The sequence below is a fragment of the Taeniopygia guttata genome, chromosome 11 (genome assembly GCF_048771995.1).
Source record: "Taeniopygia guttata chromosome 11, bTaeGut7.mat, whole genome shotgun sequence".
Taxonomy (NCBI): domain Eukaryota; kingdom Metazoa; phylum Chordata; class Aves; order Passeriformes; family Estrildidae; genus Taeniopygia; species Taeniopygia guttata.
The window spans coordinates 19,702,153-19,720,387 of NC_133036.1; the positions used below are offsets into that span (position 1 = coordinate 19,702,153).

An 18,235-nucleotide genomic window follows, 5' to 3' on the forward strand; every position below is an offset into this window, starting at 1 on the left:
CATGAGGCCAGTCAGTCGTGATGTTCACCCTTTCAGTGCTTCAATCCTCCCTCAACTGAGAGAAAAGAACAAGATGCCAGCATGTAAAGGAACAGCATGAAGACATCGAGGTCAGTGACAAAGGAGTTAAGTCCCAGATGGGAGGAACGAGGTGAGGCTTGTTTTGGAGATGAAATCCTCTTGTAAGCTATGGAGAAAGGACTCTTTTTTCCTTATAATGCATGAAACTGTGAGAAACAACTGGTCACTTTGAAAATGTAAAAGGTTTATTACATTTTAACAAAAATACAACAAAAGGACTACATAAGGAAAAATTTGCAGCGCTGGGAACTGCCCTCATGGACACCACGTGGTCGGTTCATCTTCAAGATGGATGCTCAGTCCTTTATACCCCTGGGGGGGTTGCATCAGCCAACCCTGGTCCCTCCCAAAGTGTGTCAGTCAGATCTTCTTTGCCATTTATCAGTGGAGATTGCTTTCTTGCAACTTGATTGGAGATGGGGTGTTGCCATGCCACACCCTCTAAGCAATAAGTTTTCCATTCCCAGCTGCCCCAGGGACAGGGCACATGTGCTCCCCTTCTTTCTACCTGTCCTAGACAACCCAGGCTGTCTGATGGTAAAAATACAGGGGTGGGGGAAGGGGACTCTGGGGAGAACAGAGGACATCTAAACGACCATAACATAACTATACATCACTAAAGCTTTTCTTAATATTTGCACAATAGTTATTCCTTAATTGCAAGAGCCAATCTGTGGAAATCCAGGACGTCACTCTGGCTGCCCTGGAAGCTCTGGGGCACATGGTTTGTCTATGACAATTGTGCTGTCAGTGCCCAAAGCCACCAGCCCACAGGTAGTCCAAAGGCTGTCCCCAATGAACAGCTGGATAACGCTAACAAAGAGTCCAGTGTCATCCAGGGTTGCTGTGACAGTCACAGGCACCTCACCCCTAGCGGGGATCACTCCTTCTCTGGGTTCAATGGCAAAGCAGTGGGCTTGGCGAGGCTGTAAGACAAGCATAATATGCATTTAAGATGGGAACCATACACCCTGGTGTCTTGTGGAAAAAAAGACTAAAGAAGGGATGATAAAAATCATAATAGCTTAAAATCCCTAAAATAGAGTATTGGGCAACAGCAGAGCTCATACAACCTGTCTTTTCCCCTCCTTTAACAGACACACCTAAGTAACCCAGTTTTGCCCAACCCAGGGGACACTTATCCTCAGGAGAGTGTTCCTTCCCCAGTCTTTCTCTGGAGTGTGTGCCAAGGAAAGCTGCTTTCTCTCTCCTGGCTTCTCACAAAGGCTCAAGGCCAGAGGAAGCCAGGACTGCTCAAATCCCACTCCAGAAACCACACAGCTGGAGGATACTGCTGAGAGCCTGAAGAATATCTCTGCAAAACCAGTTGTGCAAATCCCCAGCACCAAACTATTCTTTCCCAAGGGGCCATCAGTGCTTCTCAACATCCCCTAAATGACTGAAGCCCTCACTTCCCACCAATCATCAGCTGTAGAGAGGTGCCCCGGTGTCCTCTGCTTTGGAAAAGTCACCTCCAAATAGTAAGAGCAGAGCAGGAAAGCAGGAAGCAGAAAGAAAACTGGACAACATGTGCTCTGTGGGCATGGCTCACTCTTGCCTAAAACTCTTATCATCTGGTCTTTTCATGGATTTCACAGATTGGGTGAAAGAGCTGGAAGATGCCCAAAGAAGGGAGGAAAGGCCTTGCACCAGCACAGCTGTGCAGACACAGCTCCCTGCTACCAGCATGTGAAACCCATCCTTTACACACCACGACCACCCAGCCAAGGTGCATTGCTCCCTGCAGAGGCTGAAAGCAGAATTCTGTTGTGGAGTTAGAGAAAGCTGTCCTGGAAAAATCCCTCACTTTGAGGTTACATTTATCCCCCAAACAGCGGGAATAGCAGCAAGAAGAAAATTCATGCCCCTCCTCCTTGGCCCAGGAGGCTGTGGCTAGACTCTCCCACATGGCCTAACGCTTTACCCACAGCCACAAACAAGTCCTTAGTATCAGGTTTTAACCAACCCCACAAGTCCAACACACCCAGCATGAAGAAAAACAAACCTCAAGCCCCTCATGGATCTCCCCATCCAGCAAACATCCCACCCAGCCCCAGGCCCCTCCTGGCTGCACCAGCCCTGCTCCCCCTGCCAGGGGAGCGGCCCCAGCTCCTTCTGCCCTGTGCAGCCTCCAATATTAAACTGCCTTTCTCTGCAGCTGGTGCCCAAAGATGCTCTTCAATGGCACAGAGATCACAGGCTGCGGGGGTGCACAGCCCCCACACGTCTTTGTGTGGACAGCCCAGCTGGCCTGACCCGCAGGAGGTGTGAAAATTGCCTCCCCACGAGCAGTCTGAGGACAGACCCCGCACCCTGCTCTCTACTATGAACAGCAGTTTGGCACAAAGCAAATGCAGATAGAACAGGGAAACCATAGGGAAATCCACGTTCTCTGGGGAGCAAAGGACCACAGGTTTCTCTTGATATCAGAGCTAAAGACAAAAGATAAAATTAAGGGAGAACTTGTCAACACAATCCAGACTAAATTCTGCTCCAACATCTCTGCAACTGATTTCACTGAGGGGTGCCCCAGCTAACACCACTCCAGAGCCAGGTTCCTCTTGCCTCGCTCAGATGGAATATTGGAGTATCTTGCCTCCTCTCACACAGGGCAATATGGAAATCTTGCATATAAAAACCAAGTCACGGCACCTACTGACCAGTCAATTTCCCTGGAAAACAGCCCTACAGATACTTACAATCTCCATCCTGAAGTCTGTAGAGGCAAGACTGTTGTTGAAGAGGATAAAGCTTCGTGATGTAGGCTGTAGTGCTGGGACCATGCCAAAATCTATCAGCCTTGGACTTGGGTAGATTTCTGCCAGCTGTCCAGAGCTCCGTAATTCTGGTCTCTGTTCCAGGAAACAAGAAAGATAAAAAAAAAAAAACCAAAAAAAAACCAAAAACAACAAAACAAACCACAACAGGAAAACTTAAAAAACTTAAACAACTCAACGGTGCTCAAGTTATTTTTTAGGGACAGCTACTCTTCACCTGCAATGCTGGGCTTTTAGGGAAAAAAAAAAATTACATATTCACCTCCAAATTAGAAAGGATTAAGGTACAAGAAACTTTCAAACTAAAAGTTATTGACCCAAAGGTAAAATCTATGCAAGAAATCTCAAGTTAAGACCAGGCTGACAGTTAAACAACTGGTTATTCTGGTGGGGAGAAACCCTCCTCTTTAAGGTAAGCAGCCTGATAGTTGAAAGCAACTGTTTTGTCAAACTTCAGGCTCCCTGGCACAGCCTGCACTGCCTGTCCTTCCTGCTGATTTACATGCAGTGCCACAATGGCCCAGGTTCAGATGTTTGGTGCCGTCCAGGGAATTTGGCATCGTCATTTTCTTATGTTTTAATATAAGTTTAAATCCTTGCAACCACTCTTCAAATGCCAGCTTTCCTTTCTTTTACAGAAAGCTCAAGGTTCCCAGAAGTCTTCTGACACCCTCTTTTGTGCTCAGAGAGATGACATTTAAAAACAGATGTTTCCAAAGTTAATAGCATTTTAAAGAACAATTAAGTAAAATAGTCCTTGATTCCAACTTAGATGAACTACCTTCTGTGTCAGACACTGAGATTACCACCTCTAAGGCGTGAGCTGTTTGTGCCACCGATCCCTCCTGTCCTTCTCCTCAGCAGCCGGTTCCTGTTTTCCCCAGGAGAATCCCTGCACCCTTGCACCCTGCCAGGAGCAGTTGCACAAAGGCACACATCTCCCCTTGCACTCACCAGTGGGTTTCTCTCATCCCCAAACACGCCGATAAGAACGTCGGTGTGATGCTTGCCCAGTCTTTGGACTTCAATTGTAACTGGAATCTCTGCAATGGTGTGAGGGTAGACAATCCCACAGGGTTTGTGGCTGGAGTAGAACACAGGAGAGTCCTCCTTACGTTTCTGGAAGGGACAGAATCAAATACAGCTTCAGAGGGACCTCTGAAGAAATTTTAGACTCCTTAACATCCACTGCAACAGCAACTTACACACATTTTTAAAAATCCCCAGGACAAAGGTAAAAGGCACAAACAAGATGCAAGAATTGTAGGCTTAGCACTTTCAGGGGGTCCTGCAAGGAGGTTGCCAGCACGGGCACTGGTGTCTATGGATGCAGCAGCTTTTCACAACCCTCTAAGATCTCCCACAAGAAAACACCCTGAAGACTGGAACATAAACTCTATCCTCAGGAAGTTAAACTACATCCTTAAGTCTACATTTTGGTAGGATCCTGTTCTCAGCAGATCTTTAAGACTGAACAGAAGGCAGCAAGGTCTTATCTAAACCCTTTTTACCCTAATATCGCCTCAATAATAATTGAGAGGAGGAGGTGGATGCGATGCCAAACCTGGGGAATAAGCCCGTAGCAGCCAGGAAGGTCGGTGTTATTTGCAATGAGGAACTTCCTCTGGTATGGCACCTTCAGCTGACACTCATCATACAGCAGGATTTGGGGGTACACTTGCAGCTCAGGAACGAGACACCTGGGCAAAGAGATGACCCCAGGGGAATCAGAGATACTGAGAGAATGGAGAATGTTTACCCCCAAAGATTGTGAAACGGAGCATAACACATTTGTCACTGTCAAACAGACATTTAACAGCCTTACAGTGATAAATTGCCTTCAAAGTCTTCCCACTCAAACACCTCTTGTCAAGGAGGGGCAAACCCTGAGAGGCAGCAGCCAGAGGCTGCCAAGTGCCCCAGGCAGAGCACTTTGTCCCACAGCTGCCTCAGCCCCTCCTTTACCCAAGGGGGCTTGCAAGGACTCCTGTAACAGTCCCAGTGATCCATGAGCTCTGGGGGAGCCTTCCCAACAAGGATCAGTGCTCACTAGGGCTCAAGGAACACACAACTCTAGTGTCTCAGTAAAAATGATTCTCTTCTCTCCCACGGTGCTGTTGCCCTGCCTGAGAACTCAGCTGTTTGCCCCAGCCTTGGAGGGCACGAGACACCCCCTGCCCTGCAGAGTGGGTGATCACCCCTCCCAGCTCCTACAGCTCCCTCGGGCCCTCACTCCACAGGTCCATGCTCTGACTGTCCCCAGTTGCACTTGCTTGACAAAATGGCAGCCCAGGCACTGACTGGCTCTGCCTGGGACAGGGAACAGCACCAGGGAACTGCATCCCTCGTGTCATTAAACTGACAGCCACAGCAGCATAGCAGGATGGAATTCTGCTGCAGCAAGAACGACTTTTGGGTTAAGTCTGAGAACATTAAAGCTCAAAACGGGAAGCACAGGAAGGAGGAAAACTAGAGCTGACCTGCCACATCAAGGGCTGTTTTCCCCTCATAAGACCTTGCCCTCACCACTCTTGCTGTGAGCCACTTCCCCCTGCCACATGCCCTCATTGACAGAACCAGACCCTGACTCTCAGCAGGCTGCTTGGTGTGTCCCAAACCAGTGCAGGGTGGTCACAACCCAGCATAACTCCACTTCTTGCAGGAAGAAGGAGAGGAGGCCTCAGGAAATTTGTTCTACCTCAAGCACCAAAAACCAGGCCAATAAATTATATAATTCCTGGTCCCTTTAGAAAAGGGCCCAGGACTGTGCTGGGCTGTGAGCAGGGGTGCTTTTCAGCACAGGCTGCTTTCCTCATGTCCAGTTGGGCACAACATGAGGTCATTAGACAGCACTTCTCCTTGGGAGCTGCAGCCAGCAAACCCTGTGCAAGGCAGCGGCTGGGGGAGGCCAGGGAAGGGCTGGTACCTGGCTGTGATGACCAGTGATGCCACTCCCTTGCCAACACCCTCCAGGTCCACCAGCATTTTCCGGTAGAAATCCATCACCGTGTTGGAACACAGGGTCACCTGGTGGAAGAGAAGAGCAGCAAATTCTTCCTTACAAAAGCTCATTACCCACGTGTGATATCCTCCAGCTCTTGTTTCATGGTAAGGAAAGGGCAGATTTTGCCTTAATTCTTCTGCTGGTCCATGTGTAGAGCACAGTGTCAGAGTGGCAAAAGCCTTCTGGCAAGACCAGATTTGATAAACACACCTCGCTATCAGGGCATAGGTCAGCCAAATTAAAACATTAGACTAAAGCTCTATGCACCACTGTATTCAAATTAAGGGGCCAATTTTTCATCTGACTGCAATGACATAAATGCAGAGGAAATGAACAGAATGAGTTCAGCTTTACAGCAGGAAGCTGAGGGCAAAGTGGGGCCCAGCAGGTGCTTGGCAGTTCACGGCTGCAGTTTTTTGTCTCCACTGGAGTTCCCCGCAGCGAACACAAATCATTCTCCTCCCCAGGAGAGGGGAAATGAGACCAAGAAGAAAAGCAAACTGCTTTTTACAATGACATCCCTCTAACAGCCACCTTCTGTCCTCATCCTTTCTCTGCCCACTTGCAGTCAAAGAAATTTCTCTCAAAAACACAAGAATGGCTTCAGTACTTGACCATATGGTATGTGATCTCAGCCTGTGATTTTGGAAACAACACGGTGCTCCTTGAGGAACATCCCAAGGAAGCCAGCTAGCAGAGGCCTCTCACCAGTGCAGATCTCTCACTCACACAGGGCTCCAAGTGCTCAAAGCTGTCACCAGAGCTAAAGCCCTCCCACACTCCAGGGAAGCTTCAGCCCTGGTGCTGAAGAGTCTGTGGCTGGGCTCTTCACATACCTCGATATCCTGGTGTCCCTGGGGGAGGATGGTCCCTTGGCTGGGATTCATTGTAAACTCCCTTGGCTCCACAAAAAAACGAATTCCCTCCCTCCAGGACGGGTCACTGTCGCTGCGTATCTGATCAAAGACATTCACAGCAGGCTGCGTGCCATCGTCCGACATGCGGAGCTTGAACGTCACGGGCACCGGGGAGGTGTTAGTCAGGCGACAGCTCTGGGTGTAGGGAAAGCCTAGGAAAGGACACAAATATCCATTTAGGCACCAATTATGGCATGACTCCTGGTGTGAATATCCTGGTAGGATGAAAGTGTCACTGGAGTTTAGCTCTTTATTGTCTGAACTACAGCTCACCGAGAAGCTGCAGGAGGAATTGATCATCACTTAGTTCCCTTTGACACTGATTCCAGACTGCAGCCTTGAAAATGCCCACTCCTAGCCCTGCTGAATACTGCAAGCTTCTCTCTCTCTGATGGGGAGGAGCTCCCTCACCTGCCCCAAACCAGCGTCAGTTATTACTCAGTGGTGAGTGTGCACCCAGACCGAGCATTTACTCTGAGAATTCAAGCTGTAAAATTCCCTGTTAAGGCTGCCAACACTCCCACCGTTTTCAAGGTACATAAACAGTGAGTGAACATGAGTTCACACCCATGCTGCCCCCTGTGATTACTACTGTGTTTCTTGTTTCATTTATTCAAAAGGCAACTTAATAAAGTGTCTCAGTGCTGATGCAGGGTGGGGAAAAAGCAGCTCAGGAATGGCAATTAGTTCCTGAATTTCATTGTTACAGGCTTAGTCTTCGTAGTGAATGTTCCCCCCTTGGGCTGGGAAGGGGGATAGGGGTTTTGTGGGGTTTTGGCTCTGGGGGTGGGCTTTTCAATCCGGGGTTTTTGGGAGTTGTGGCGTGATGCCGTGGGCGGCTGTGAGGCCGGACCTGAGGTTCGGCAGGGAGCGGAGCTTCCCCTCCTCCCGCTCGGGATCGAAGGTCGGCGGCTGCTGCTGCGGGAGGTTGCGTGCTTGGCCCCGGGACTGCCCTGGGCTGCGGCTCAGCACTGGGATCCAGCCTGCCTGCCTTCCCCGCTCCTGCCTGCTGCTGCTGGGCAGTGCCATGATCCCCACAGCTCCTCCTGCTGTGATCATAACTACACCAAAGGGGAGAAACGCTACTTGGCAGGTGGGAAACATCTGCTCTTGCATTGTTGTTTCTGCTGTCCTGACTTTCTATGCCTTGGTTCTGTTTGATCTCACAATGGCAAAAGGCTACCTGAGGCACCAGCAGCCCTGGAGTTCACACCATGAAGAGGCTGCTGTGGCAGAACATGAGTGAGGGATGCTTTTATGTTCAAGTGCTCCACTGTGGAACACACAGGTCCCTCATGCTGTGTCCCAGCCCAGGGAACACTCACCAAAGGAGATGTCCCCGAAGCTGAGCTCATCGAGGTCGAAGTGCAAAGTCGGTTGAGTGACATTGCCCCTGCAATGGCGAGAACAGAGGAGGAAATGGCTTGGTTGAAGGGAATTGCAAAGGTCCAGCTGTTGTGGCTTGGGGGCATAAAACCTGGTGTCAGGGCACTGTGGGGCTCAAATCAACATGTCACCATGTGCTCAGCACAGTGCCCCAGTGGACAGGAGGCAGCTAAAGCCAAGTGGCCAGCAGCCAACAGCCATTGATGGGGCTTTGGGCTCAGGGCAGGCAGGAAAAGCCCCCTGGTTGCTGGTGGTCCCATGAAGAAGAGGGGTGCCAAACATCCTCTGAAAAGAGAAGCAACAGTTCTACACAGTGAATAGATGAATCTTAGAGAGAAGGAGCAGCTTGTCAGCAGTGCACCAGCTGGCACAGCCAAGAGCAATAGCTTAAACAACCAAACAAGGGTGTCCTGCACCTAGCACACCACCTCACCTGTCCTTGAACTCAGCAGACAGACTCCAAAAGTCACCAACTAAAAATCAGCACTTGAAGCTGCACAACACTCACGAGTTTATTTCATGGCTGATACCAGTCAATGCCCACTCTGCCTTTTGGTTAAAAATCAAGGACCAGTGAACTGTGCCTTCTGTTGTATTCACAGGACTGCCACTGGCTCTGCTCTACACCTCTCAACAAGAGACACCTGCCCTTGCTCAAGGAGAAAGCTGCTTATGCAGAAACATCCCATGACCAGTTTGAGAGAGGGACAGAGGAGAATCAATTATTTGATAGTGAAAGGTTCCCTCTTGATTTCCAAAACAAAAAAAAAAGCAGGACTTTTCCTCCAAAAACAAAACCAGCATGATTATTTCTCTATTATAGGCAGACCTACTCAAAACTTTTCTCTTGCTAAGTAATAACTTCCTTGTTCTTTTTTTATCCATCTACCTTACTGGTATAATTGACTGCAGATTGCTTTAATTTCTTTACTGCCTTGACCCAGTGCCTCCCAACAGCAGCAGCCCAGCTCCAAAGCTCCAGAGCAGCCAGCATCAGCTCTCCTGCTTACCCTACACGATCCTAGCAGCACATGGCTCAGGCTAGCAGGGACAAGCCCTCATGGTGCTGTGGTGCTGAGGACTGAGCTCTGCCTCCCCTGCTATCAGCCCTTCTCCCTTTTGCTGGGCCAGAATTATCTCTTGCCATGGCAGCAGCCCATGGGATGACACCCCTGTCCTTGGGACAGTTCCTGCTGCACAGTTCCCTGTCTCCCACATCAGCCCTCTCCTGGCTGTGGAAAGGAGCTCCCAGGGCATTCTCTGCACAGGAGCTGAGAGCACGGCTCGTGCCCCACAGCATGGCTGTGAGAGGTGAGGTGAGGCTGCTGCTGCCCATCTGGGATGGATTATTAATGGGAATTTTTACAAACACTGCTGCTGGTGCAGAATCACCCAGGCTGGCCCACCTCCAAAGCCCTGGGGGCCTTGCTGGCTGTTCAGGGGGACATCCCAGAGCAGCTACTGCCCAAAGCTGATCCATCCCACTGCCTGCCATGGCCCAAGGCAGAGGGAGATCCCTGCAGGGAGGAGTCATTCCAGCTCCTGGGTACCACACAGGGCAGGAGGCATCCTCACACTAAGGCAATGCCGGGATCAGAGGAGAGATTAAGACCTCAGGGAACACCTTTTTTCTCTGCTCAGCCCCAAAATGAGGAAGGTGGGGGATGTCCCAGATGTGCCCACCAAGCTCCCACAGTCCTTACTTGATGGTCAGGATTGCAGGCACAGGAGATCCAGCCACACTGAACTGTAATTCTTCCTCAAACGTCCCCAGCACAGTGGGACTGAAGGAGATCTGAATAGTCTGGATCCCACCTGGTGTAATGATGCCCTCCTCAGGTGCAAACTTGAAGCAGAAGCCCACGTTTGCAGTTGAAGGGCTATAGGTGAAGGGAGCATTAATAGCTCCTTGGTTAATCAGCTTCACCTGCAGCAGCAAGAAAGCAAGATGGAAATACACATGGAATCATCCCTTCTTGTGAGTTATTTTCTAATGATGCAATTAACACACAGAAAAGGCAGAAGGTGCTTTGTGCTGCTGAATGGCAGAAGTTAAAAGATACAACAGGACAAGGTCTGCCTTTAGGTTTTCATGCAAAGCCGTGGTAACTCCACATAACTGCAGTCACCCTGGGGTTACCCCATGGACACAGAGCAGTCCACGCTGCTCAGCACCACCAAGCTCATTCAGACCTGGCCCTGAGAGCAACGTGGGGTGACTGCAGCTGCGTAGTGAATCACCACAGCGCTGCTGCTGCCCCAGCGAGCACAGCTCCAACAGTACCATCTACTCATTCACCTTTTCTCATACCATGAAAACAATACATTGGTTATGAGGCATCAGCATCTAAATGTATAGACAGCACCATCTTTTGGTAAGAAAACTCAGCCTGTCTTTGCCTTCCCCAGCCAAGCTTTGAAAGTGTCTGGCATGATGTAGTGCCTCATTTTCTACCTCTTTCAGTTGCTCTCTGTTGACTTTTTTTGTAAACGTGACACTATTGGGGGAAGGCAAATAGGTAGAAAAATCCTTTGCTTTACTCCCAGGAACACGTGTCTCTTTGTAGAGCCAGAAATGCACCAAGGCTGAAGCATGGTGAGGGATTGGTCAGCAAGGGAAAGAATTCCCAAGCTCTTTGCAAGAGCCAGCACTGAGCCAGGAGGCTGGATGGCTTTCCTGTGGCTTCCAGGAATGAGCAGCAGACACTTGACTGGAAGCTGTTTGCAGTGGACTGGAGCCCAAACGCAGCCAGTTTGTTCCAGCTGCTTCTCAACAGCCCAGTACAAAGGTGCCTTGTGGCTGGCACTGCCACAAAAGCCTCTGAACGTGCAGCTGTCTGACCCACTGGTGCTCTCATGTGCCAAGGGGTTGTTTTGCAGGAAGCCTCCCAGCTGACCCCTAAGGAAGGCTGCCCAAAAGCAGGGACTGGGGCTTCATGAGCAACAGACACACCTTTCTGACCCCTTCAGATTTGACCAGTACATCAAATATTCCCTGCTCACAACTGCCCAGGTTGGCAGGAATTCCACGGCTCCACCAGGCTTGCTGCTGCCTCAGGAGCCATCAGGATCCATCCCAAGCCCTGCTGCTCACCTGACAGATGTGGGGGGTGTTGATAGGAATGTTCCCAAGGTTCAGTGAAGGAGAGCTGAACTCAACCAAGGGTCCTTGGCCTTCCCCTCTGATGTGCAGGGGCAGCCTGCTCTCACGGCCTGGGGAAGAGATGTTAATTTTAGTACAATAATTCCCTCTGTTATACTGCATTTTCCAGGCTGCCTCAGTGCTAGTCCCTGACTCTGAGCTGGATGCAACCAGCTCCTGATGCTGCAGGAGAAATTATGGACCCTTCTCTTCCTTCATGAGATATCCCTTGGGGCTGACTTGCAATTTCTAACCCATTCCTTGGGCTGGTTTCCAATTTTAACCACCAGTTTGCTGAGTTTAAAACATCTCTGATGTAGTGACAGGCCAAGGAGCAATGGATAGAAATTGAAAGAAAGGAAAATTAGGTTAGATATTAGGAAGAATTATTTCACTGTGAGGGTGAGAATTATTTTACTGTGAGACACTGGAACAGGTTCTCCAGGGAAGATGTGAAGGTTCCAGCCCCAAAAGTGTTCAAAGCCAGGCTGGATGGGGCTTGGAGTTACCTGGTTTAGGGGGAGGTGTCCCTGCCCATGGCAGGGGCCTTGGGACTAGATGACCTTTAAGGTCCATTCCATCCTTACCATACTGTCATTCTGTGGTTTCCTTCCCATGCACTTAGAGGAGCTCTGAAATCCATTCAGTGAAGGCACAAAGCTCATAAAGAGTTTGACAATTACCAAACTACCTGGCCCACTGGCACACAACTTTGTTGCCCAAATCCTCAACTTCTGGCACTCAGCATTGTGTTCTACTTGCACAGACTGAGCTGCAAGGTGACAATTCCCACACAGGGACAGAAGCAGGTGCTGGCCAAGGGTGCTCCTTCTACAAACACCCTGGGCTCAGCGGGGCTCAGGCACTCTGCAGTATGTGCAGTGAGATTTGTCAATGTGCTCCGGTGACCCACTCGGATCACCGGGATTTCTGCATCAAAGTCCTTCAGGTGATGCTGAGGAGCTCTGTTCAGTCCTGGCCTGCCCAGGGTCTCCCCTGGGCATCCCACGAGACTCCTGTCTCTCCTGATCCCTTGGATCCCTTGTTGCTGACCAGCAAATACGCCTGGGGGCATGTGGGCAGCAAAAGGAGGCCCCCAGGAACAAATGAAGTGACAGCCCACAGCAGGAGGGGAAAACAGGTGAGGAAACACAACCAGCCTGGCTCTGCAATATGGCAAACCACTACAAAATGAACACCATGAAAATCATCATCATCTCCCTGTCTAAACCCACAGCCACATCAGTCTTGAAATATTTTATATTGTTCTGATCTCAAAAACCAAGCTGGAACATTGCAAATTAAATTAAAAAGGGACAAAGGAAAGATTAATAAGTACAGAGCAGCTTCTATTAGAATACAGCCTAGATCAAACTTAAAAGTTTCACCTTATGAAATAATGGTTAGTTTACCTTTTTTGATTTCGCCCAATATTATGGCCACTTATGAAGAAGTGGCCATACTATTGGGCCACTATTACTATTATGCATAGTATTACCATACTATTATGAAGAAGGGAGGGGCAGTGTCAAGAAATATGTCCTGTCCATAGCACAAACTTTAGAGAGACTCCAAGGAATAGGAAGAATCTCTCAGCCTGCTATCCTAGATTTCAAAACTCATAACGTCAATCCTGGGGACTGGGTAATCATTAAATCATGGAAAGACCAACCTCAACCCCCAGCTGGGAAGGTCCTTTTCAACTGCGACTAACCACCAAATTGGCTGTATGAACTGCAGAACAAAGATGGACTCACACAGGCAGGATAAAAGGACCAGTAAGAGAACCCTTTGACTGGAAAATCGTCACTTGCACAGAAGGACTTAAAATGACTTTAAAACATGGCAAGTAAACCACAAGCAACCACACTTCAATCCAGACTGGGAGGGAGTTCCCCGGGTGCTTTACTGATTCTTCTGTATTCCCAAAGGCCAGAAGCTTTCCAAATTCCAGGGTGCCATCTCTTCCACGCCCCGTGTTGCCATGGAAGCGCTCGGCCGCTTCCGCCTGCAACTATTTGTTACAACCCTGGAGCCCGGCGTTCGCCTGAGTTGGCCACGCGCAGAGGTGGCAACACGCCCCCCAGAAAAACCAGGAGTACCCCAGCGCCAGAAGCCACTAACCAATCAGAGTCAAACATGGTATCTTTAAAAATGATATAAAAATAAGCTATAATAAGAAAGTGGGGCTTTTTGATACTGAAACTTTGAAGGGTTATGCAGGTCGTTATTTGCCTTTGCTGTTTTAGGCAATGACCTCTTCAGAGAGTGGGGTCGAGCTCTCAGAACTCCCCTAACTCCATCCCTGCAAAACACTCAAAGCTCACAGCGAGGAGATAGCACTGCTGGGTGAGTCCAAGAGACACAGAAAGCAAAGTTGTACCAAGAGTGAGGTGCACAGGAATGTGTCCAAGTTTTCATTCTCTCTGTTCATTAGCATTTGTTTTCTCTCTCTGGGCTCAGAGGCCCCTCCACAGAAGAAAACAGAGGGATCTCCTTGACAGAGCCTCAGCAGTGGGGCATCTTCACTCAAGTGAGCTCCAGACACCAAGGGACCTCTGTGGCCTGACTCCAGTGCTGCCTGCAGGGCTGGATCTGCGCCCACACAGGAGATGAGAGAGAACAGCTGGCTTGGAAGCTCTTCCAGCTGGGACCAGCCGTGTCTCTCAAGGCTTTGGGCAGAGTTTGAGCTTCCCCCCCCCCCCCACATGCCCAGGTGCCCAAGGGCAGGTTGGTCAGAGCAGCACAGGTGAGTGTCCAGCCTGACAGAAGGAATTGCTGCGGCAAAGGGAAAGAAGCACTTGCTCAGGGCTTCAGCTGCACATTGGTTTCACTTGGCTCCAGTGGCACAGCCAGGCAGGATGCTGGACTGTCCCTGAAACATCACACAGCCTTCCCTACTGCACCAGGACAGCCCCACCAAGAGCCAGGAGCAGGGCACAAAGAGGTGGGGAGGGGGTCTGCAGCTTCACAGCGCTGCTGACAACAGGGGCAGGGAGAGGAGGGACACGAGGGGAGTTTCCAGCTTTAACACAGCCCCAGTGAGTACTTACAGTTAAAGACTTCAGCATCTCCCTGGACAGAAGACGGAGGTGTTGGTGTCTTTTCTGGGAATCCAGAAGCCATTTTGAAGGGAGGATATCCCCGACAAGCAACAATGCCTCAACAAAACTGGAAGGAGCAACAATGGTACTCTGAAAATCCAGAACCTAATTCACGGAAGATTCAAGGGATATACTGGTGCTAAAAATATTGATATCATTTGAAAGTAGCTAAGTGCTTGTTTGGCACAAGTAGCTAGTATTGTTAGGCCTCTATCTGGACTTTATTTGAACTACATGGCTATGCTGTGCATTTCAAAGATGGCTCATACTGAAACCTGGAGCCAAAAAGCTGAATATTAATAATAGTTAGAACAGAAAAACCTGTAGCTTAAATATCACTTAAAAATAGCTCGAGTGGACCTCCTCCGCAACCCAATTCATGGCAGACCCAAAGGATATACTGGTGCTCAGGATTTGATATTATTGAAAAGTAGCAAGAGACAGAGTTCAACTTGCCCAACCCAGGGAGGTACCTGGGCAGTCCCACCTTGCCCAAATCTGCATTAATCCACTGGAGTCTTATGTTTTGTGAGACCTCACCACAGAGAAGACCAGAAGAGGATTTCATTGTTTTCCAGAGGGATGCATGCAATGGAGACACCTTCTACTTAATCTGTCACTCTCTTTCTCTCCCCCTCTCCAACGTCCTTCTCCATTTCTCTCTCTCCCTTCCTCACATTTACTGTTACATAAAATCCAGACTATTGAATTTGGCATATGGTCTCGTTTGCACCTTAATTCAGGGGCATCTCCCTAATAATTTTAATAAGCAGATCATAACAACCTACTGAAACTTGAACAGAACTCATTCAACTTTAAGCAGTTTAAGTAATCGCTATAGGAAAAAAATGTATAGACTAGTATATTTAGGAAATTTTGCCTTTCTTCAAAAGCAAATTTTGAAAAAAAAAAAAAAGTGCAATCGGTGGACCATATTCATCCACTCAGCTGTACATGCACGCCACTGAACTGCTGCACCAGAAGACTGGTATTATCACACCCTGTATTTCCCTCTGGAATTTCTCCTTCAGAGCACACATGTGTCAAAACCAAAAGTACAACTTTAGTCAATCTTTACCTTCAAACGAAATTCAGGACACCCTCGCAGACACCAGCGGTCTGCGAGTTCAGGACTATGAACTCGGCGAATCGCCGAGCGTAGCCGCCTACAGGAGCCCAGGCTGCGCACAGCCAGCCCAGGAACGCGCTCCGCGGGCACTGAGGCCGCAGCGCCTCACAGACGCCGCGGGCCCGCTCGCGTTGCCCGGCAACCGCGGAACCGCCGGTGGGGCCGGGCCGGGCCGGGGGCGCCGGGCGGGCCTCGGTCCCCGCTCGCTCCGGCCTCGGTGCCCCCTCGTCCCTGGGCGGAAGCGGGAGGGATCCGCTCCGGGGCCCGGAACGTGACCGGCCAGACCCTCGCCCTCAGCTGCTCCTTCTCCACGGGAAAACCCAAGGTCTCAGCAGTTCGTGTTCAGCGCATAGCACCAGTGGCAACCAGCCAGCTGCAGGTCCTGGGAGTAACATACAGCTTCTCCTTCTTCTTAGGGACACACAGGGAGCAGAAGCAATTTCCTGGTGTAATGGTTTATCACCTAATCAGCACCCAGGGATTAGTGCTCCAGAAGAGGGACATTATCACATCCTGTATTTCTCTTTGGCATTCTCTTTCAGAATGCAGATGTGCTAAATGGAAAAAAAACCCTACAATATGTATCAACCTCTATCTGCAAATGAAATGCAATACTTTCAGATGTATTCCCAGCATTGTAATAAAAACACACTAGAACCATAATTGTTGCACGTTTCCTACTTGCAGTAAACTCAAGATTTTAATATTCTTTTCAAGTTTGTCTATAATATATAGGTTTATATATTCTAAAGAACTTAGGGTTGTTAAATTACTGCATACACCTTCACGCTGCTGAACAACAGCACAGATTGATTGTGTCTTCAGCAGAACTGGTTTGTCTTAGTAAAAAGACTTAGAAGTGAAACACTTTCCAAGTTAACCAGAATTAAGAAAGTGCTTTTGAAAACAAAGGAGGGGAAAAAAGACCAACCCTACTGGTTTATGATGTTTCTAAGCCTACTACTCTGTGCAGCCTAAGGAAGCTGTAATGGAATAAGGGAAGAGAGATCTTACAGCCATGTTATCCAGAAGTGTATGGAAAACCTTCACAGAGAGTCCCTGCACGGCCGCTTTAAAGACCTGGTGACAGAAGAGCAACATAGGATTGACCTAAGACAAATATCCAATTAAAGTCAAATTACAAGTTATTTTATTTTCAAGATGTGGCTGCAGATTGTATGCTGCTCACCCTCCTGGGGGTCCAGAATGTCCTGCAATTATAAAAAGGCGAAGCACAAACATTTCTTATGCACCTATATTGCATTACCAACTCAATTTAAATCTCTGAAGTATTCATTAGAGTCAAGAGCATATCCAACCACAAATTTATCTGGAATTTCAAAGCCTGTATCTGTAAGAAAATACAGGTTTTTTTATACTTCAGTGGTGTAAGCAGCTTTTAAGCGCACAGTTGATATTCAACACATACTTGAGCTAAGAATAATAGGCATCATCTCTTTCAGGGTGCTTCCTTAAGAACCTGAGCTGTAAATTGATGACAGAGGTTAGAATCCAAACCATTCCCATGAGGCAGTAATATAATTAAGGTGTTAAGAGAATGATTCTTATTGACAAAATAATTGTTTAAAATCTAGTTATGAGTTAGTCCTGGGAGAGGAGAAAAGGAATGAGATTTTACTTGAGTGAAAGTAGATGAACTGTGATTCAGTAGGACTTTTCCGTTTGGAAACAAGGCAAGTTTAATAATATGGAGTCAAAACAAATGCCCTCTAGGGTCAAAGCAAAGCAAAACATAGTTAAGGTTTGATTCTGTTTCTGCTATAGTTAAATTAAATAGTTAAATAGGTAAATTTGAATATCAAATAACTAAACCTGCACTCCAGCCAACCAGGGGAAAAAAAAATAAGGTACTCATGAGGTCTCAGGATAGCATAGCTGGCCATTAGCTTTTTATGTAGTTTCTCCCCATTTCTCTTGGCCTTCATGAAACTTAGGTGACAGCTGTCAGATGTGCCACCTGAAGTGAAACTGCAGGACTGTGTTTTGGAAAATACAGAAAAAAAAAAAAAAACCCGAGAAGAACATGATACTTGCAGTCTGGTCTGTAACCTGGACTCTGACATGTCCTTTCAACCAGCAGGCTGTAAGGCAGAGCAGAGAAGGCTGGTTTTTAAAATGTCTTGCTCTAAGCTCTAGTCTTCCATTCTGCCACGTCTCCCATAAGCATCTAAAATCATGCACTTAAATTAAAACAGTGAGATTCTTGCACAGAAAGAAGTAGTTTTCAGCCTCATAGTGGAGGGAGAAGCAAAGGCTCTGATCTAGGTTCATTCTTTATGTCCAAGTGGCTCGTCTATTCAGTTCCCTTCAAGCCTGTGTCTCTGATCTTTCCCCTTCCATGCAATGCCCCAGGACACTAGAATAGCACAGAGGGGGAAGCATGTCCAAGCATTACTATGGCTGGTAATGATTTTAGTGGGGTGGAAGGGAAGGAGGGAGAAAAGGACAATTTCTTCTGCAAAATTACATCTATTCTTGGTTTGCCTGTGCACTTCAGAAGAAATTGAGAACCTCCTGGACAGTAACTAGAAGAACTGTCTGAATAACTGATGCTTAAAGCAACTGTTTTTATAAAGCACTGCGGTTACTTGACAGACACAGGGATATTCCACAAAATTTCCTTTTAGAGGGCTACTAAAAGCAGATCTAGAATGCTACTTGAAGTTATCTTCCC

The 18,235-nt window shown here is 48.3% G+C and overlaps 1 protein-coding gene across 2 annotated transcripts; it reads right to left on the reverse strand.

Annotated features, from left to right (window-relative positions):
• Positions 1-244: 244 nt before the first annotated feature.
• Positions 245-17,512, reverse strand: LOC115496814 (hydrocephalus-inducing protein). Of its 2 annotated transcripts, none has more exons than XM_041718594.2 (11): positions 16,555-17,512; positions 14,361-14,478; positions 11,260-11,378; positions 9,869-10,092; positions 8,105-8,172; positions 6,699-6,931; positions 5,785-5,885; positions 4,423-4,558; positions 3,813-3,977; positions 2,781-2,933; positions 245-1,007 (listed from the first exon to the last, which is right to left on the reverse strand). In XM_041718594.2, exons 2-11 carry the CDS (start codon positions 14,431-14,433, stop codon positions 771-773), a joined length of 1,509 nt encoding a protein of 502 aa, XP_041574528.2. In that variant the 5' UTR covers positions 14,434-14,478; positions 16,555-17,512; the 3' UTR covers positions 245-770. The 2 variants fall into 2 exon arrangements, with proteins under 2 accessions (XP_041574528.2, XP_030138280.4); XM_030282420.4 differs by lacking the exon at positions 16,555-17,512 and adding an exon at positions 15,490-15,804.
• Between the last annotated feature and the right edge of the window lie 723 nt (positions 17,513-18,235).

Bases quoted from the DNA above. Each gene is read 5' to 3' on its own strand.
- LOC115496814 (XM_041718594.2), bottom strand. From the start codon at position 14,433: ATGGCTTCTGGATTCCCAGAAAAGACACCAACACCTCCGTCTTCTGTC. The intron at 8,173-9,868 runs GTAAGGACTGTG...TCGCCATTGCAG, and splicing joins CCTGCAATCCTGACCATCAA to GGGCAATGTCACTCAACCGA. The intron at 4,559-5,784 runs GTACCAGCCCTT...CTCTTTGCCCAG, and splicing joins TCACTGGTCATCACAGCCAG to GTGTCTCGTTCCTGAGCTGC.